We start from the raw sequence: 21,736 nt of genomic DNA, 5'->3' as shown, positions 1-21,736 counted from the left end.
TTTGCTTTATTAATGAATTTTTAAAATCTGATCAAAAATCACATCTCAGATGGGGTGCCTGGGTGGCTCGGTTGGTTAAGCGTCTGCCTTCAGCTTAGGGCATGATCCCAGAGTCCTGGGATCAAGTCCCGCATCGGGCTCCTTGCTCAGCAGAGAGCCTGCTTCTCCCTTTGCCTGCTCCCCCTGCTTGTGCTCTCTCACTTTCGCTCTCTCTCAAGTAAATAAATAAATAAAATCTTTTAAAAAAAATCACATTTCAGTAAAAGCCAAGTGGCTAATATAAATCCTTTGAATGGGCACCTTGGCCAGTATTCTGAATAATGGCTGGACTTTCCTTGGGTAAAAATTCCAGGTCTCTGGTAAAGATGAACACTTTGAAACAGTTCAGCATACAAAGGGCTGAGCCTTGGATCAGTCACAGTGGGGATGAGGAAGATCAAGTCATTTGGACCACATATTGGAGGTAGGGACAATGGTGGTTCCCTAAAACTAAGGTAGGGATAGCATAGGCCAGTGGGGGTATCTTTGTGTGAAGGAGCCACCCCAATTTGTATATTACATTCCAGAATCATGATTTGTCACTTAAAAGTAATCTTTCCCAGATATCCTGTATTCATGGATTACAAGATTTAATGTTATTAAAATGTCCATACCACCCAGAGCTGTCTACACTTTCAGTACAGTTCCTATCAAAATTCCAGTGGCATTTTTCACAGAAAGAGAAAAATACTTCTAAAATACACATGCAACCACAATAGGCCCAAATAGCCAAAATAATCCTGAGCAAAAAGAACAAGGCTGGAGCCCTCACGCTTCCTGATTCCAAACTACTTGACCCTTGAACAAACAACATGGGTTTGAATAGCTTACATACAGATTTTTTACAGTCCAGTCCAGTAAATGTATTTTCTCTTTCTTACAATTTGCTTAATAACATTTTCTTTTCTCTAACTTAATTTATGCTAAGAGTACAGTGAATGATGCAGGTGACATAAAATATGTTAATCAGTGAGGCTTCTGGTCAACAGTAGGGCTATTAGTAGTTAAGCTTTCGGGGAGTTAAAATTTATATTCCAATTTTTCACTGTACAGGGGTTGACACATCTAACTCCTACGTTGTTCAAGGGTCCACTGTATGTTACAGAGCTGTCGTAATCAAAATAGTATGCTATTGGCATAAAAAAATACATAAATCAATGGAAGATTTGAGAGCCCAGAAATAAATCCATATATAAATAGTCACATAATCTTTGGCGAGGGCACCAAGAATGCACAATGGGGAGAGGATAGTCTCTTTAATGGATAGTGTTGGGAAAAGAATGCAAACCGGACCCCTACCTTGTACCACTCTAAAAATTTAATTCAAAATAGATTAAAGACTTAAATGTAATACTTGGAACCATAAATCTCTTAGAAGAAAATATAGGGAAAAATTTCCTTGACATCCATCTTGGCAGTGATTTTTTGGATATGACCCCAAAGGCACTGTCATCTACATCAAACTAAAAAGCTTCTGCACAGCAAAGAGGCAATCAAAATGAAAAAGCAACCTACAGGGGCCCCCGGGTGGCTCAGTCGTTAAGCGTCTGCCTTCGGCTCAGGTCGTGATCCCAGGGTCCTGGGATCGAGCCCCACATCGAGCCCCACATCGGGCTCCCTGCTCGGCAGGAGGCCTGCTTCTCCCTCTCCCACTCCCCCTGCTTGTGTTCCCTCTCTCGCTGTCTTGCTCTGTGAAATAAATAAATAAAATCTTTAAAAAAAAAAAAGAAAAGAAAAAGCAACCTACATACAGAATGGGAAAAAATATTTGCAAATTATAAATACAGGGCTAATATCCAAAATACATAATGAATCCATACAACTCAATGGTAAAAAGCGAATAACGTGGTTTAAAAATGGGCAAAAGACCTAATTAGACATTTTTCCAAGGAAGATATACATGCGGCCAACAGGTATATGAATAGGTGCTCAACGTCACTAATAATCAGGGAAATGCAAATCAAAACCATAATGAGATATCACCTCACACCTGTAAGAATGGCTATCATAAAAGGGGCAAGAGATAGCAAATGTTGGTGACAATATGGAGAAACTGGGACCCATGTATACTTTGGTGAGAACATAATCATTATGGAAAACAGTATAGAGGTTCCACAGAAAATTAAAAAATAGAGGTACCATATGATCTAGCAATCCCACTTGCTGAATATATATCTGAAGAAGATGAAATCAGTATCTCAAAAATATCTGAACTCCTGCCTTCATTACAGCATTATTCACCATAACTAAGATATGGAAACAACCTAAGTGTTGGTTGATGGATGAATGGATAAAGAATATGTGGGGAGTGTGAGTGTGATACATATATACATATGTATACACATACATCACACACCCTGGAATATTATTCAGCCATGTTATTTCCAAGAAGGAAATCCAGGCTTTGGGGATTGTAATAATACTATATTATATACTTGAAATTTGCTAAGAGAGTAGATCTTAAGCATTCTCACAACTACTATTAGAAAAAAGGGAACTGTGGAAGGTGATGGATGTGTTCATTAACCTGATTAGGGTAATCATTTCACAATATATATGCAAACTGAATTATCACATTATACACTTTAAACATATATATAATATATATAAATATAGTTTTATTTGTCAATTATAGCTCTGTAAGGCTGGTAAAGCTCAGTAAAGTAATTGTTCCTGATAATAGGTAATTTTTAATAATTTCGGTGAATTTTTTAAATCTGGTTAAAAAGATACATTGTGGGGCTGCCTGTGTGGCTTAGTCGGTTAAACATCAACTCTTGATTTGGGCTCAGGTCATGATCTCAGGGTCATGAGATCGAGCCCTGCGCTCAGTGGGGAGTCAGCTTGAGATTCTCTCCTCCCTCTGCCCCTCCCCCTGCATGTGCGTGTGTTCATGCGTGCTGTCTCTCTCAAATAAATAAACAAGGTTTTTGAAAAAAAGATATATTAGGGCGCCTGGGTGGCTCAGTTGGTTAAGCGACTGCCTTCGGCTCAGGTCATGATCCTGGAGTCCTGGGATCGAGTCCCGCGTCGGGCTCCCTGCTCGGTAGGGAGTCTGCTTCTCCCTCTGACCCTCCCCCCTCTCATGCTCTCTGTCTCTCACTCTCTCTCTCTCAAATAAATAAATAAAATCTAAAAAAAAAAAGAAAAAGAAAAAAAGATATATTAGATTTCTCTCTAAAATTAATTTTATCAGAGCACCTGGGTGGCTCAGTCGGTTAAGTGTCTACCTTTGACTCAGGTCCCGATCCCAGGGTCCTGGGATCGAGTCCTGCATGGGGCTCCCTGCTCAGTGGGGAGTCTGCTTCTCCCTCTCCCTCTGCCCCTCCCCCATGCTCATGCTCTCTCTCTCTCTCTGTCTCTCAAATAAATAAATGAAATCTTTAAAAAACTTTAAAAAATAAAATTAATTTTATCAATGTAATATAGATTGTCCACAAAGGCAGGAAACATAGGTTGAATTTATTTTAAGCAATATGTTAACATTTTCATATAATATGTTCCATATATATCTCTACCTCCAGATAGCTTTTTAGGTAAAGTACCTCTAAATTTAAAGCAAAGGGTTTAGTTGTTAATTTGAAAAAAGGACAGTAAATTATGCAAATTTGCTTTGTATTCTGGATACTCTGAGGTATGTGTTCTGTTATACTTTTGTGCAGATTGGCAGTTGGACCCATCCTTTTAAGTTAGAGTTATGGTTCACTTGAAGTTACACATCACTTGAAACCATATCAAGCATGTCATTTTTAAAATTTGAAACTATGTATACATGTAGTTTAAAAAGTTAAGTAATAGTAAAAGATTTCTCACAGTGGTTCTCTCTCTACTAATCCCACTCTCCCAGGTGCAATTGCCCAACCCCAGAGGCAACTATTTTCAAATTTCTGTTTATCACTCATATCTACATTTATAGATAATATGTAAACTGCTATCCTTCAAGTTATCAAGTTTTAGTTATTACTTACTGGTTTCCTGTCATGATGAATGAGGGTTTGTGCTCTTGTGTGATTTTTTTCTCTGCTTTTGCTCCCTTATCCTTCCAATACAGTTATATTACAATTTTTGGATATATTTCTGCTTGATATTTACATTATTATATCCAATCAATTATTTGCAGCTAAGCATAGTAGTGTACTATGACTCTTTCTAATGGACTTTTTGTTTTTTCCTGAAGTTAATACTTAATTTGTTTTTACATTTGCTTTATTTTCTTTATGGCTGTTGCAGTGCCATGCTCATAAATGTTCGGACCCCCCCTCCCCGAAAAAAAAGCCCTGATTTGTATTGTTTGCATTTGTTTGTATTGTATTTGATTTTTCATTTCAAATTACCAGTGTGAGGTCACTGAACAAGTTGCTGAGAAAAGATGCACACAGTTGGTTCTCCGCTATTAGTAACTTTCTCATACCTGCTAATGGCCCACATTGGGATTTTAAAATTAAGTTTTCCTCTTCTTCTGTTATATTTTTAAAGTAATTTTGTCTCATCAAAGGACTTACTGGCTCTGAATCTCTTCTTTTGAACTCTGAATGTTTCAGTAGGCCTTGGGGACTTTTATCTGTGTATACTTGTACTTACAGAAGGAAGAGATTTCAGAGTTCTGTCCCAGGTATACAGGGCCCTGGCCAGAGAAGGTGAGGCCGAAGTGACACCATCTAGTGGCGCTATGTTGCTAGAGGAGGGACAAGGCTGTTGGTGAACAGGGGTCACGGTGAAGCTACGGAGGTCTCTAAAATTAATTTTGGAGAGAAATCTAATATATCTTTTTTTTTCAAAAGCCTTGTTTATTTATTTGAGAGAGACAGCACGTGTGCACACACGCACATGCAGGGGGAGGGGCAGAGGGAGGAGAGAATCTCAAGCTGACTCCCCACTGAACGCAGGGCTCAGCTGCGAGGCTGGCCCTCAGGGTTCTTCTTGAGGCTGGTTGCTTGAGCTCCTAGTCAGCTGGGGCCCTGCTCCACTTACCTAACTGGCCTGACTACTTATGTTTGGTGCTTCCACAATGCCTGGCACCACGCATGCCAAGCAAGGGCTGGGATGGCATATTTGGGCCCGCTGCTTGCAGAACTTGTTCATGAGTTGAAAGTTGGCCTCCTCTGAAAGCTGGGGCCCTGAACTCATCTCCAGGCTCTGCTCCTGTGGACCTGGGAGGTATCAGAGTTAGGTCAGAGTTCTGGTTGCCTGCAGAAATTGGTGTGTGAGCCATTGCCATCAGCATCTCTCTGCTAACGAGGACACTGCAGTGACAACTGGTCTTGGAATCCTTTGTGACAAGGCCAGCTTTTACTTGACCTGCCATTGCCCAAGTGTGGGCTGGAGGTGTGCACCACCACACTTCAGGCAGCTGGCTGGCACTGCTCTGAGCTTAGCAGTGTTTTGAGGTCATCCTGAGGGGGTCCCATCCACTTTCTGGCCAAACGGCTTTTCCTCCTCTTGCATTAGATTCGTTCATGGGCAAGATCATGCAGCCTTCCATTCTGCAATAAATCTTATTAAAAGGCTTCAAAATTCTGGTTCATTGATGGTCTTCCCCTTTCCCCAACTCCCCCAACGTTCAAGGCTGAAACAGACTTTTCCTTTTCCCTTTAAAAGTTTCCTTGTTCAGGGCGCCTGGGTGGCTCGGTTGGTTAAGCAACTGCCTTCGACTCAGGTCATGATCCTGGAGTCCCAGGATCAAGTCCCGCATCGGGCTCCCTGCTCGGCAGGGAGTCTGCTTCTCCCTCTGACCCTCCCCGCTCTCATGCTCTCTCTCTCATTCTCTTTCTCAAATAATAAATAAAATCTTAAAAAAAAAAAAGTTTCCTTGTTCATTTTGATGGGATTTGGGTAGGGATGTTCATTGACTTGGCTTCAGTCACTGTTTAACCCAGAAGTCCCAATATGGCGCCTCGGTTGCTGTCATTCTGGGTTTATGTACGGCAACGATGCTGCCCTTTTGGACTGCAGAGGAAAGTCTTCTTAAGAAAGTACTGTGATCTGGCACCAGAGGCTCAAGCAGCTCTGAATGCTCCTGTGCTGATTGTTGGACGGCAGGTCGGCTTTCTGGAAAGGTCTGCGGAGTTAATGTAGTTAATGGTGGTTGGAAGGCATGGGTGGGGGAAAGCTGTGAAAATACTTTGTTTCTTTTTTAAGGGCAGGATGAGATACCTGAAGGAGGGAATGCTCAGTTGTTACTATCTTGAGTATGTATTGTTGACTCATGTTCCTGCATTTGTGATGAACCTGTTTGATGCAACTCAGAAATGATCATTTTAAGAAATGAAGTTTAAGATTCTCTAAGCAGGCTTTTCTCAAAGGGTGGTCTGTGGGTCTGGGGCCATGGAATTCTGGGCAGAAGGGGCTTCTTCAGAATGCAGCAGGATCTTGCTCTGGACCTGCTGAATTAGAATAGAGGTGAGTCCCAGAAACTGGCATTTTACGTCAGCACACTACCCCCCTCCCACCCCCCTGCCAGGGATTCTGTATAGCCCAAGTCGGGGAGCAACTGGTCTCGATCCTTGGCTCTTGTTTGGGGTTGCTATTCTCTGCAAACTTTGGTTTTTCTTTGGTTTTGCTTAAGCAGCCCTCTGATGTCAACATCGGTGGAGTTTCTCCCCACGTTATCATTCATTCCTGCCCATTTTGTTTTAAACTCCAGGATGAGAATTATTGAATTTCCTGAGTTGCTTTGCATTTCTGGATTCCTAACTCTGAACTTTTGATTCCCTCTCCCACAGAGCCGAGAAAACAGAAGTCCTCAGTGAAGATCTGTTACAGGTAACAAAATAAAAATCTTTTTCAAGTACTTTGTTTAAAGAGGAAAACCAAACCAAACCAAACCAAACCTCGTAGGTGAGAACTGAAGTGGATGTGTGTATGTATTCTCTGAAACAGAATAAAATTGATCCGCATGATTCTGAGCGGGAAAGAAAAGCAGTTGGGTTGCATGGTGATAAAAAGGGGATCGGAAACTTTGGTGTCATGTTCTGAAGTTCAAATGGGGCTAGTCCTGCTTTCAAGTGCCAGGTGTTGGGGTGGGGTTTGGGGAGGGACCTGTCTGGCCTGGCCGGTCCAGTGGCACTGCGGCCTGGTCATGGGTCCCGGGCAGGCGGAGGGACCGTCGTTCACTGCTGGGATGGCGTCCTTGATGGCACGGGCCCGGCCAGTGGCAGCAGAGGGCCCCACTGGCTCCAACCTAGAGTTTCCACTTCTTCTTCCCTCTCACGCTATTGTTCTCCAGTTCTGGGCTGAGCTGGGTCCCCAGGGACTTAGAGTCTCAGTGACAGTGACCAGATCTGGTGGAACCACTCTGAGGCCCTGAGGTGGCCTGTCATCCACCTGGACGTCTTTTCCTCTCCGTAGGGAGGGGTGTTTCCTGTGGGGACCTCAGCCAGGGCCGCTGCACTTACCTCTCAACAGGCTTCCCAAACTTTGGGGCTGTGAGTTTCTCCCAGAAGGCCTGGACCCTTTATACACATGCCTTCGCTCAACCTCAGCCCCCCTGCGTCCCCGCCACCTCAGAGCGCACCGGGAAGGACAGAGCCCCTCCTGTACTGAGGTTTCTCTGAAGCCTTCTTGCTCGTGTCATTTCCATAACCCACAGCAGGTGTGTGCACTTGACCCCTGAAGACCAAAGATCCGCTCCCAGGTGACTCCCCCGTCTCTCCCTAGGGAGAGAAGGAACCAGTGTAGTTTAGAAGAATGTTACTTGTACCACCCCATGTCAGAACATCCTTCTTGATTATGACAGCCAGCCACAGGTACAAGATTTTAAGAGCCCCCCCCCCTTTTTTTTAAAGGACCAGAAGTCTTTATTAAGGATTAGGGTTTTTTTCCCCCAGATTTATTAGACAATCATATTCTTAATAATATTTCCTCACTGGCTTTTACCACGTATTTCAACTTCATTTTCAGACTTCCAGCAATGTTGTTCGGTCTTAGTTAACCTTTAACTCGACTGGGTTTTCACGCCCGTGTTCTGTCTCCCACATCCCACACCAGTAATAGACACGATTTCATTGAATCCTTGAAGCCCCAAGATGCGGCCAGGGGGCCTCGCAGGCAGTTCGAGGACGGCAAAGTTCCCGTGGAAGGCAGGCGGCAACTGTCTGCGCTTGAGGGACAAGCATCCACTGGGGCCCCAAGAGTTCGCCGGTTTCTAGGAACACCTCATTTCATGACACGGATACTTACTCCACATCTGCCATCATTGCTACAGATGTTTTCCCCTTCTTTGACTATAAAGAAGGAGAGTAATGGGTGAAAGTATGCAGTCTGGAGCCTCCCTACCCAGGTCTGCCCTTGACTTGCTCTGTGGCCTCAGGGATTTACTGAACCCACCCTAAACCCAAGTGCCTCAGTTTCCACTTCACTAAAATGAGGATAATGGCTGTATCCACCCCTTTGGGTTATTAGCAGGAGTTAATGGGTTAAACAGGAGAGCACGAGGGATAAGCCACGGAGATTTGTTTGTTTCTGGTGTGAAACTTCCCTTTACTTGCTCTGTATCCTCCTGCCACTTAGATCAGTTCAAGAGGCTCTATCTTGCCTGTTTTTTTGCTCATAAGTAAGTTCATTTTGCTCATGTGGAGTTTCCCTGGGAGGCTATGAATCCTGGCAAGAAGCACAACTTATTTACTGTTGTTTTTGTAATACCTGGCACGGGAACTTGATACATATTTGTCCTTTCAACAAATATTAAATGAGCACCTTCCATTCGTGAACCAGACAGTGTTCTGGACACTCAGGAGAAATCAGTGAACAAAACAGACCAAGGTCCCCATCCCTATGGACTTGACAGTTTTCTAGTAGAAATCAGAATCAAAGTGAAATGGAGTTTGGGGGGGAGGGGTTGTTTTGGTTTTGGTTTTGGTTTTGATTTTACCTGTTTTCATGGCAAATAAAGAGTGTGTATTCGTTTTCCAATGTTTTAAAATCCGGTCATTATAAGATTAGGGGGAGGTGATGGGGCATCTGGTCCTTTTATGCCTGCCAGATCAGGGTCCTGGTGGTCGGGCCTTGGCTCTGAAGAAAAGCTGCTGGGGCAGTGAGGACCTTCAAGAAAGAAGCACAGAACCATATCACTGGGTAAAACGTTGTGGGGTAAAAAAGCATTCTGCTTTGAATTTGTTGATTTTTCTTTAAAATAGAAAGCATCCCTAAGGGCCTGCACTCGGTCTTAATGAGTCATCAGAATACACATTTTTGGCATTCCTTCTTGTGAAAAGCAGCTCTCTTTGCCATAAACAGCCATATCCCAGCAGTAATATTTTGGGAAACTAAATCGTAATGCATGGGTCCCCTAAGTCAGTGTTTCTTACTGTTGGCTGTCCCTTCTGCTTTAGAGGTTTATTGAAAACAAAAACAAAGCCAACAACCCACCCTAAACCCAATAAGGAATCATTCTGAAGACACTGACCTTGAGTGGAAATTGTGGAACATTGATTTTGATCCTTCAGCCTGATGTCCTGTGCGCAGAAGGCACTGTCGCTGTCTGCAGGAGGTCGCTTCTGAACGTCCCTGTGGCTTTTTCCACTTGGCAGTGGGCCTGGGCCTGAGGTGTTCATTTGCACTCCTGCAGGCTGGAGCCGGGGCTTTGCTGGCCCTGTGGTGTGTAACTCGGCTGCTGCCACTCTTTCTGATAGGAGGTTTTAGTCCGGACTCCGCTCCCTCCCTGTGCGCAGACTTGGCCCTTGAGAGATTGAAACCCCTCGGTGTAAGGGAGGTCGAGGCTCTCCACCAGGGGCTATTGCGTTCGCCCTCTGGGGGGATGTTGGACAATGTGTGGCGACATCTTCGGTTGTCACACCTCAGGGAATGGGGTGCTACTGGCATCTAGTAGGGAGAGGCCAGAGATGAGGCTAAACACACCATAATGCACAGGACAGCCCCCCCCCCCGAATTATCTGGCCCCAAATGTCAATAATGAGAACCCCTGGTGTAAGTGAATGGGGACCATTTCCACGTACAGCCCAGAGCTAAACACTTAGACCAGGGGATGCTTTTTCTGCCTACGGGCCGGCGCCACAAAGGAAGAGGCTGGGTGTGTTCTTCAGCCCCTGCAAATGGCTCGTTTGTCTCTGTTTTGTCAGATCGAGCGGCGCCTGGACACGGTTCGGTCAGTGTGCCACCATTCGCACAAGCGTCTGACAGCATGTTTCCAGGGCCAGCATGGGACCGACACCGAGAGGAGATACGTGAGTAGCGGGTGTGACCCAGGGCCGTCGTTCTTGCATCTCGGTGAGGCTTTGCACCCTGCAGACCCTTGGTTTTTCTCAGGCAGGAGCAGCTGTTGCCTGCAGATTTGTACCTTATATCGCCATTTACTCTTGTGACGCCTGCCTGACCAGAACATTCTTTTGTGCTTAAGACATTGCTGAGCTGAAAGCCCTGCTCACACTGAATTTTCTCCAGGTGCTTTTAAAGACTCAATGAGCCATTTGTCGTTGATAAGACAATGGAGATGTCTGTTAGGAATGCTTTAATGGCAAAAAAGCTGAAAGCCTGTCTTAAATGGACTTAGAAAATGGACATAATTTATTGGCTTACTGACCGAAACGTCCAGAAGCTGGGGTGGACTTGAGGTGAAGCTTGGGCTAGCATTTCAGTGGTGTAACCAAAACCCCACTTTCTTTTCTTCTGTCCCTTCTGCCTTCTTCAGTGTCTGCTTTATCCCTAAATGGGCTCCTCTCATGGTCGCGGGTTGGCTACCAGCAGCTTCCATGGGCTACTTGCTTCCTTGTGCGTGTCCGGCAGGAATAGAAAGTGTGTCTTCCAGTAGTTTTCTTAATGGAGTGGGAAATCTTCTTTTTCCAAGTCCTTGGCAGGTAGAAACCACCTTCCATTGCGTTGGTCCGTACTGAGCCATATTTCCCATTCCGGAACATTCCCATTCCACCCTGATCACCGTGGGCAGGGGCGAGGTTGGTGAGGAGATGGGATGTGCTGGTTGGTTAAGCTAATCAGGGCCCAGCCTTAGAGCGTGGGCTGCAGAGCTACCTACAGCTCACGGGCTTTACTGAGACCGGGGTGGATCCCTAAGAGAAATCAGGATGCTGTCGTAGAGAGAAGAGGGATGCACTCCAGGAGAACCATCGAATGTGTCCATTTGGTCAAAGCATCCGACTCCTGTGCCACCAGCAGCAGTGCTCGTGGGCCAGTCCCATCCTTGGGTTTCCGAGATCCTAGCTCAGGAGCATACGCTAACCCTCGGAAGCCCACGTGCCATTAAGGTGATAGTTTCAGGGGCAGCTATGATTTGCCAAAGTGCTTTGTCTGTCACCGGATGTCTCACAACGAAGAACCAGCATGCAGATGATCTGTGTCGCCCTTCTTTTATATTTCCTTACAGACATTTCTGGGATGTCTAGACAACAGGGTTATTCCTCTCTTGTGCAATACTTAGTTGGCTGCAGTAGGTAGAGACCAAAGAGTGGAGCTTTGTATGCACCCACGATGGCAGGAATGCCTGCTGCAGGTCCAGTCCCGCAGAACCAGACCCAGTCCCCTGGTCCTGTCCCCACGGCTCCTCTCCTTCTCTTGCCACGGCTTCTGTTCTACCTACCCTTTTCACATGGTGCCCTAAGGCTCTGTCCTCCTCCGTATTCCCCCAGCCACATTCCTTGGGCCACCTCCTCTGTTCTCATGGCTTCTAGCTGATGTGTTTATGCCAGGGACATCTAAACCATTTCAACCAAGCAAAAACACTTCCTTCCCTAGATGTCTATTTTAGTGTGTGTAACTAGTTCTTCCTTCTGTGTTGACTCTTAAGTTCCACCCACCCTATTATGCAAGCCAGAAACTGTAGGGTTACCTTACATTCCCTTTCCTTTTATCCTCACCCTCCCATAGCTGCTTGAGTAGCAAGTCCTGTGATTGTGAGTATCTTTTGAATTCCTCACCTCCGCTCCATCTCTGCCACCTTCACCTTAAAGCAGAACCTGATTACCTCTCACCTGGATGGTGTGGTCACCTCCTGAGCTTCAATTCCTGCCTCTGGTTCCTTTTTTTTCCAGCGTGTCTCCAGCCAGATCACCAGAATGTTCTGAAATACACATCAGTACTCTCATCCTCCTGCCTGAAAAAAAGTCTTAGCTTCGTGGTTCTCCAGAGGGACCAGAATTACACCCATGGGGAGATTTGGAAATATGTGGAGACATTTTGGGTTGCCGTAGGACCTGGGAGACACTACTGGTGTTTGGAGGGAGGGGACCGAGATGCCGAACATTCTGCGGTGCCTGGAGGGATAGTTTCACACCGGAAGTGGCCCCTGATGCCCGTGGTGCCTCTTTGAGGGGTGCTGGCTGCTTCCCATTGGCAGGATTAGAGTCCAAGCTCTTCAGCATGACAAGCCCTTCATAATCTGACCCCATTTCCCCTGACAGTCCCAGTGTCTCCCGCTTCCTCTCTGTGCCTTTGTCCTTCACGTTGTTATATCTGGTCGCTCCCTCTGACCGCTGGAAGACACAACCTAGGTGTCCCACATACTCCATAAAAACAAATTAAACGAGTATTTATCAAATACCTACTATGGGGGCGCCTGGGTGGCTCAGTCGGTTGAGCGACTGCCTTCGGCTCAGGTCATGATCCCCAGGGTGCTGGGATCGAGTCCCGCATCGGGCTCCCTGCTCTGCGGGGAACCTGCTTCTCCCTCTCCCACTCCCCCTGCTTGTGTTCCCTCTCTCGCTGTGTCTCTCTCTGTCAAATAAATAAATAAAATCTTTAAAAAAAAAAAAAAAAAAAATACCTACTATGTACAAGTGCTAGAGATAGAAAATGAAGACGAGATAGTCTCCACCTTAAAGGTGCTCACAGCCTGGTGGGGAGAGACACACAAAGGGATCATTATAAAATGACATGTGTAACAAAGTGTGCACAGGATACCATGGGAGGATCAAGAATGGGCATCACGGGAGGAGAGAGGTAGTCAGGCGAGGCTGCCTGGAGGAGGTGGTGGTCCAGCCATAAAGGAGGGCAATGAGCGGCAGGTGATGGGCATATTCTAGGCAGCGGGGGCAAAGGTGCCTGGCCTTCAGTTCTAAAACCTAATGCCTGAGGCTTCCTTTTCCAACCTGGAACAGAAGAGCCAAAGACAGAACTCTGCGGCTGTCTACACTGTGCACATGGGAGGGGCAGTCACCATAGAAACGATAGGAGGTAGGCGACCACAGAGGTCGTACAATGCGGAGAAAATGGCGGCAGCCTCTAGGGCTCTAGAATACACAGGAGGAGCCCCCAAAGGCCCCACGAGAGGCTCCCATGCATGTGCAGAGGCAAGACTTGGAGGGGGTAGTCTTCTCAGCCCAAGACATGGACACAGCAGAGCTTCTGCCGTGCATCACGTGAGACCTGGAGTGCCTGCCTTTTGTGCAGTTGGCAGGTATTTTATAAATTATGACGTTAGAACTTTTTTTTTTAAAGATTTTATTTATTTATTTGACAGAGAGAGAAACATAGCGAGAGAGGTAACACAAGCAGGGGCAGAGGGAGAGGGAGAAGCAGGCTTCCCGCTGAGTAGGGAGCCCGATGCGGAGCTCGATCCCAGGACCCTGGGATCATGACCTGAGCCGAAGGCAGACGCTTAACGACTGAGCCACCCAGGCGCCCCAGACGTTAGAACTTTTTAAATGAATCCCTGGTGATAAAAAAGCTGTCGGTGCCTAGGAAGTGCTTAGCCGTGTTCGTGGAGGAGCATGGCGACGGTAGACAGCATCTTCATCAAGGAGCACGGGGTTAAATAAGTGGAATATCCTTATTTGTATACATCAGGAAACAGGATTGTTGTGGCTTTGGGGTCAGAGCCTGGAAACCGCAAGGCTGTTTATAGCTGGGAACTTGAATGATACTTGCAATGGAGACTCCTCTTTTATGATTTCTTTTTGTCCAGAGCTCCAGAGTTGCACAAAGTATATTTCTCCCGATTATTACATTTATCCTAGAGTTAAATTCCCTCCAGAAGGCAGCATTACTGGGCTTCCTGGCCGGCACAGTCGGCTGAGCGTCCAGCTCAGGTCGTGGTCTCGGGGTCGTGACCCCTGTTGTATTCTGCCCTCAGTAGAGTCTGCTTGGGATTCTCTCTCCCTCTCCCCCTGCCCCTTCCCACCCCTGCTCACGTGCTCACTCTCTCTCTCTAAAATAAGATAAATCTTAAAAAAAAAAAGGCAGGCAGCCTTACGAAAATGTATGAATTACCCTCACTATGATCAAGGCACGCTGCCCGTTTTCTCCTCTCTTCCTGGTCTGGAAGTGTAGAAACTGAGGGGCAGGTGGGGCAGGTGGGGCAGGTGAAGCCTGTTATTTACTTATTTGAAAACAACTTGAGAAGGCAAGAGATGGGTAAATATAGTTGTTGTTATTTATCTCTGCATTTCAATATACTGTCTCGAATAGGCTGCCTATTTACATGATCAAAATCCAGTACATACAGAAGAACATAAAGCGAGGTCTCTCCCGGTCCTGTTCCCCAGGCACCCTGCTGCCTTCTCCAGAGTGACCAGTGCTGGTAGTTTCTTGTATAGCCTTCCAGAGATATTCTCTACAATGCAAGCAAATGCGGTGCCCGTTGTATTGCATGGAGCCCCCTGAAAGCGGGAAGGCAGGTGACGTGCGAGAGGTCAAGGCTCAACAACGCCACAGCAGGATGTACCCTGCGTCTTTGCCATGAGGGCCCTTTCTACTGGGGAGTCAAAACCACGTGGAGCAGTGGAGCACTGCAGCCCTGAACCCATTTTTTTTGTTAACAGATTGTGTGTTATCGCCAACCCCTGGTACTTTCCAGGCCCCTTCTACCCGTATTCTGAGATGAGCCATCAGCCAGGGGTGGGAAGGTGCTGACCTGAGGCTCAGGCCGTGGGCACGGAGGTCTGGCTCTGCTGCCCCTCACTGGGGTGCCCGGCCAGTCCACCTGACCTCCCTGGGCTTCAGGTTCCTTGACTGGACAAGTAGAACATTAATCACATGATCCTTATGGTCATTTCCAGTGGAACAACAAATCTCTGATAGGAAAGTGCATGGCTTTGTGCTTAAATACCTTAAAAAAACTTTTTTAGACCTTTAGCCAGATACTTTTAGATACTTAACTGAAGCTATATAGTTATGATTACAGCCAAATTAAGAGCCAGTTTAAGAATGAGTAGTCTAGGAGCGCCTGGGTGGCAAAGTCGGTTAAGTGACTGACTCTTGGTTTTGGCTCAGGTCGTGATCTCAAGGTCGTGAGATGGAACCTTGTGTCGGGCTCAGCACATGCTTAAGACTCTCTCTCCCTCTTCCTCTGGCCCCTGCCCCCACTCTCTTTCTCTCTCTCTCTCTCAAAATAAATAAATCTTAAAAAAAGAGAGTATTCTAGCAAAAGTTTTTGAAATTGAGCATTTTATTGTGCTTATTTGTTAAGATCATCAGAGAGCAAAGTCTGTGTCTTCTGTTCCCAGTGTCTGGGACACAGCATGCACTTGATTAATTAAAAATAACAGCTGGGGCACCTGGGTGGCTCAGTTGTTGAGCATCCGCCTTCGGCTCAGGTCATGATCCCAGGGTCCTGGGATCGAGCCCCGCGTCGGGTTCCCTGCTCCACAGGAAGCCTGCTTCTCCCTCTCCCACTCCCCCTGCTTGTGTTCCCTCTCTCACTATGTCTCTCTCTGTCAAATAAATAAATAAAATCTTAAAAAATAAATAAATAAATGAATAAAAATAAAAATAACAGCTAACAGCAGCCACAACAATAATACTAGCAGTCAGCACTTACTGAGCACTTACCATGTGCTGGGCACTTGACACTGAATATCCCCGTAGACGGACAGCCCTAGGACACCTGCACTATTACCATGCGTCTGTGTCATCCAGGCATGAGGACGCGGATACAGAGGTCCCATAGCTTCTACCTTCGAGACCAGAATCGGAACCCAGACAGGCTGTCTCTTACCTGTGCAGTTTGCCTGGAGGAGAAATCCCTGAAGGGTGACCTGAAGCAGGTCATCGAGAATCTCTAAATGTTGTAAGTTTGGGGCATAATAGTGCAACCAACACACTGTCTTCTGCCTTCCAGAAAAAACTCCCTCTGACCGCTCTCGCTCAGAACATGCAAGAAGCATCGACTCAACTGGAAGAGTCTCTGCTGGGGTAAGAGTCAGCTGCTTTTAGGGAGAGAGCTCTGTGCCCTGCGGGGCAGTGGGAGTGGGTGGGCAGGTGGGGTGTGTGGCAGCTGTCTGTGTGACAGAAGGACCATGAGCGTGATGGCGTGGCTCATCCCCCGGGAGAACAGCGCAGTCTCTGTGGGGAAAAAGTGGGGTCCGGGCCATTGGGATGGTAGAGAATCTTCCATTTAGTAGGAGCAAGGCTGGAGATGGGTTGAAAGGGCTGCGAGCAAAAGTCATTGATAGGGTCAATTTTTATTCTCCTGAGCTTGGGTGTAAAGAACAAACCCCTTCCCTGTTCCAGCTGTTGACTCAGGTTTACAAACTCTGACCAGCCCCTTCTGGTCCTTAAGAGTCACTTCCTAGGGGCGCCTCGGTGTCTCAGTCGGTTAAGCGTTTGCCTCCGGCTCAGGTCCTGATTCCAGGGTCCTGGAATCGAGCCCCATGTTGGGCTCCATGCTCAGCAGAGAGTCTCCTTCTCCCTCTCCTTCTGCCCTCCCCCCTTGCTTGTGTTCCCTCTCTCTCTCTCTGTCTCTCATGCTCTCTCTCTCAAATAAATAAAATCTTTAAAAAAAGTAAAAAACAGATTCTTTGGCTATATAAATATACTATTTTGTACAACAACAGATGAAACATGAATCTAGCAAGATAGTTATCAATTTAACAGAGGCATAAGACACATTTGGTAATGCACATGAACAGTCTTTTTCATTTTAAAGCATAAGTCTGTGGACTCACATTTTTGGTGATGCCCAAAACTTACAACATTTTTGAGGTTCTACTGTGCAGCCCCCTAATGTGTTTCCATCATGTAGAGAGCAGAACTGGCCCAGTATGGTAATGAGGCACCTGATTTAATGACCATATGCTTGTTGTGGGGTGTCTTGTGTTTTTAAAGGAAGATGCTGGAGACGTGTGGCGATGCCGAGAATCAGCTGGCTCTAGAACTTGCTCAGCATGAAGTCTTTGTTGAGAGAGAGATCGTGGAACCTCTGGGCAGCATAGCAGAGGTGGGTGCTTTTGCCGGACGGCATAGAAGAGCCAAAACTAGTGTGGGCTGTGTGGTGAATGGTTTGCTTATGTCTACAAGTTTAACAGTGACCAGTGGCTTTGACATAGCTTCTTTTTGGAAATAAGGGGAATAAGTTGAGGGTACAAAATCCTATGCCTAAGAGGAAAAAAAAAATTGAATAAATATTGCCCGTTCGAATGTTAAGTTTAAAACCCCAAAGCTTATGCCATTGGATATGTGGTATGTTCTTTCTAGATGGAGATTCCCAACATCCAGAAACAGAGGAAACAGCTCGCTAAATTGGTGTTGGACTGGGATTCGGTCAGAGCCAGGTAAGGTAGAGCTGCAAAAATAACCAATAATGCAGTATTATTGTCACTCCCCCAGCAACCGTCCTTGTCCCCAGCACAGATGAGAGAAAGGCCACTCGGTGGACAAGATGCAGGTTTCCAGATTCATGCACCTGACCCATAGACCAAGTCACGCCCACTTACACCTGCTTTTTAGGGCTCATTCTCCCAAGCGTGGCAATGGGGATGATGTTAGAATATCCTGTTCTTAGTGAACCAGCAGTAAAGGGAGACAGAAAAAAAAAAAAAGGTAAAGAAAGAAACCTAAGTAAGTGTTTTAAGGGGAGAGGGATCAGTGGCAGACAGTTCTGAGTGTTTGTTGCTAGGATAGGGGACTGTAGGAATAAATAGATCTGTGATCTTAGCAGTTCTGAGGGTCCTGCCACGTCCAGACGCCATGTGGTTATGATACTTTCATAATCGAATGCTGCGCTCAAGAGGGAGAAACTCCCATAAAACTAAGTAACCATCCCAGAGGGCTGCTGACTTTTGGGCTGATGCCTGACGGACGGTCTGCAGAGCTTCGTGGCAGGACTCCAGCCTAGCTCTGTCCCCAAGGGCATTTGTATCAGTGACTTACGTGGCTTTCTCCTCGGATGAGAGTGGGGAATATGGAGGCAGCCGCCCCTGGCCCCGTCCTTTCTCAGACTTTATCACAAGGTTGCTAAACTTTCTGTAAAGGGCCAGATAGTAATATTTTCAGCATTGCAACCGAGGTGGTCCCTGTCACAGCCATTCAACTCTGCTGATGCAGCACAGGAACAGCCCTGGACCATAAGTAGATGAAAGTGTGGCTGTCTTCCAATAAAACTTTATTAAAAAAAAGTGGCTTTGTTGTTAGCTCTCTGGTTTTTTTTTTTAATTATTGAAGAATAATTGGCACACAATGTTGTATTAATTTCAGGTGCACAACATTGATTCAACAATTCTGTACGTGGCTCAGTGCTCATCACAATAAGTGTGGTCACCATCTGTCCCCGTACAGTGTTATTAACATTATTATTGGCCGTATTGCCTATGCTGCGCTCTTCATCTCTGTGACTTATTTATTTTGTAAGTTTGTTCTCATTGCAGTCCTGTGAAATGGATATGATGATTTCTCTTTGGCAAATATATGGAGAGACAGCCATCATTTCCCGAGCTTCTCCTGTCACGTGTTTTTTATTGCAGATTTAGAACGTCAGTAGCGATTCTACAATGCAGCCTTTCCTCATTTCTAAGATACCACTGAGTATCTATGCACCACTGATTTAATACCTACTTTTGGTCGGGGGGAGAAACACCACTCCACTCAGTGTACAAATCCCTTGTTAAGACATGTCCTGATTTAAGAAATGTTGAGATCATTAAAAAAAAAAAGAAATGTTGAGATCATAAAAGGTACATCTAGGAATTAGCTACATGGTAAAAATAATTGCCACCACTGACCATACACTTGCCACGTGCCACGTGCCACGTGCGAGGCATTGAGCTCCATACGTGGTACATCGGCTTGTTTGATTCCTCCACCCGTTTCTGTTCATTTGCTCATTCATATTTTTGACAGATCGCAGTTGGGTGCTTACTGTGTCAGACTCCATGCTAGGTACTAAGTGCAGAGCTGTGTAGTGTGGACAGAGCATGGACTTCAGAGTCGGACATGCTCGGGTTTGAAGCCCCTCGGTGAGGATTGGAGAGGGAACGGGTCAGTGGGTTAGGTAACACCCCTTCCTCTCGAGAAGAGACTTCGTTTATGGATCATGGAGGAACCTGCACAGAGTTACCCACATGACTTACTTCATGCTTCCGAGGTGATAAACGTCTGGGCTAGGAGTCTGTCTTAAAGTCCACCGTCTTGTCTCCTCGTCACGTGTACACCTGTGATTAGAATCCTCTGGGTCAGGACCAGGAGTAGAGGCCACCCTGAGGTCGATTTTTTTTTGCTCCAGATAAGGAAGTGTGTTCTAATGGTTAATTAAATGAGGCCAAGAATGCTCCCTCACTGTAGTTGGTTGAGTGACATTATAGATGCTTATCTGCCAGAAATTTTACATCTACAGTACCTGTATCCTGGAAGGGATTTCAACACGGATTCTTGATCTGCATTCATGGTCCTGTTCACTTAACCAATCAAAGCAGGTATTAGAGAAACGAACAGTGGAATATTTCTTCTTTTGTTATTCCTGTGGCTCTTTCCTGGAGGAAAATGATCATAGCTAATGACTAATTACTGCTTATTTTCTAAGTAGGAATCCATTATATGGCAGATATTATCTGCACACACATACACATACATATATATATATTTGTTCTCTCCCTGATTCCTTATGATGGTTCTGCAAGACAGACCGTGTTTGTTATCTTCTTTTTACAGATGAGATTACTAAGGCACAGAGAGGTTAAGTCATTGCCCAAGGTCACACAGCTAGTGATGGGAGAGCCAGGCTTCAAACCCGAGCATGTCCGACTCTGAAGTCCATGCTCTGTCCACACTACACAGCATTGCCAAGCTTAGCTTTGGCAGACTTGCCGAAGCCCCGCTTTGGAGGAGTGCCTCACATCAGGAACTGGAGAGAAGTCAGAGCGTAATGTTGGGGGGGGGGCAGTGCAGCAGCTGGGAAGGTTGATGAGTTGCTAGCATGGGTTTTCATCTCTGTAATATCCATGTTTACATTTACACTGCTGGAACTTTCCAGAATAGCAGACATAATCCATACTCAAAGAGAAGGTCAAAGCACACAGAAATTGTTTTAGATTATTATCCCCCCCTGCACTCCCCTACTCTTGCTATGATATAACCTTTTTTTCAGTCCTTCTGACCTACTGTAAAGGGAATGTAAATATTCCACATTATGCTTCAGATTTGCTATAAATTTGGTGTTTAGAATATTAATTCTAACAACTGTTTTTAATTCTACAAGTGCTTTCCTAGCTATGGATTGCTAGCTGCTTGACCAAAGTTCTAGGTTTTACTCGCTGGAAGTAATCTCAGATGAGGATGGTAGCAGGAAGAGTCATAGGAACCCAAGAGTGGGACTGACTCCCGGTGGCACAGGAACATTCCAGGTCAAAGCAGGAGAGCGCAGAGGTGTTTCATGGCAAGGATACCACAATTGGACACTACGGGAAAGGTTTCACGGCATGATTTCCAGCAGTGGGGCGTGTGTGAGACAAGATGTGGTAGACTCTCAGAGCGAGAGTCCTGGCATGGCGGGGAGCTCCTGGTTCTTTTTGCTTGCTTCCATTCCTGGAGGATAAACTCAGGAGACGCTGACATCCTAGGTATGCTGCCTATCCCAGGTAGAATCTGTTCTGGAGAAAGAGTCTGTCTCCCTGAGGGCCTTGACTCTACAAGGTCGAGAATGTGCAGCTGGTTCTTAGATGCTGGTTGTCCCCATGTTTTGCAGGTGGAACCAGGCTCATAAATCTTCAGGAACCAACTTCCAGGGGCTTCCGTCAAAAATAGATACCCTAAAGGAAGAGATGGATGAAGCTGGAAATAAAGTAGAACTGTGCAAGGTATAAGACTTCCCTGATAAATATGTGGGTTGCATCAGTCTGGTTCCTGCAAATGACAGATGAAAGGCCAAATACTGCAGATTATTTAGTGTTTTACACAAGTCCTATCAGAATACTCTGAATGATAGGAAACGTGGGTTTTAGTTTCTCCTTCTTTCTTTATTTTCTAAGACCCTGCATTAGTTTATAATCAGAATAAAACATTCTTTAAAAAAATTCAAGTAGAGGGTGCCTGGGTGGCTCAGTTGGTTAAGCGTCTGCCTCCGGCTCAGGTCATGATCAGGTCAAGCCCCGCATCGGGCTTCCTGCTCAACAGAGAGTCTGCTTCTCCCTCTGCTCCTCCCCCCTGCACTCGTGCCCCCCCCCCGGAATGAATAAATAAATAAATAAATAAAATCTTTAAAAAAATAAAATAAATTCAAGTAGGATGTTTTTTAAAATGACAAAAATGTCCGAGCTTATTTAAAATAAAGAATAGGTGGGAAAAAAAGGATGGGAAAAAACCATAGCAAAACATATAAAGTTACAGCAATTAAAACAGTGCACAAATAGGGGCGCCTGGCTGGCTCAGTCAATGGAGCATGCAACTCCGAATCTCAGGGTTGTGAGTTTGAGCCCCACATTGAGTGTAGAGATTATTTAAAATAATTTTTTAAAATTGTATTTTATTAAAAGATTTTATTTATTTATTTATTTATTTATTTATTTATTTATTTATTTATTTA

General features: G+C 45.6%; 1 protein-coding gene across 1 annotated transcript in view; it reads left to right on the top strand.

Annotated features, from left to right (window-relative positions):
* The window catches only part of ARHGAP17 (Rho GTPase activating protein 17), an 88,474-nt gene that overhangs the window by 27,757 nt on the left and 38,981 nt on the right, over positions 1–21,736 (top strand). The window contains exons 2-7 of the mRNA XM_044915644.1: positions 6,762–6,801; positions 10,116–10,220; positions 16,064–16,137; positions 17,050–17,161; positions 17,419–17,495; positions 20,900–21,011. Coding sequence (XP_044771579.1) covers positions 6,762–6,801; positions 10,116–10,220; positions 16,064–16,137; positions 17,050–17,161; positions 17,419–17,495; positions 20,900–21,011 — 520 coding nt within the window. The remainder of the gene's footprint in view (positions 1–6,761; positions 6,802–10,115; positions 10,221–16,063; positions 16,138–17,049; positions 17,162–17,418; positions 17,496–20,899; positions 21,012–21,736) is intronic.

The sequence above is a fragment of the Neomonachus schauinslandi genome, chromosome 5 (assembly GCF_002201575.2).
Source record: "Neomonachus schauinslandi chromosome 5, ASM220157v2, whole genome shotgun sequence".
NCBI classification, from domain to species: Eukaryota; Metazoa; Chordata; class Mammalia; order Carnivora; family Phocidae; genus Neomonachus; species Neomonachus schauinslandi.
This window is presented reverse-complemented; position numbering and strand designations above follow the sequence as displayed.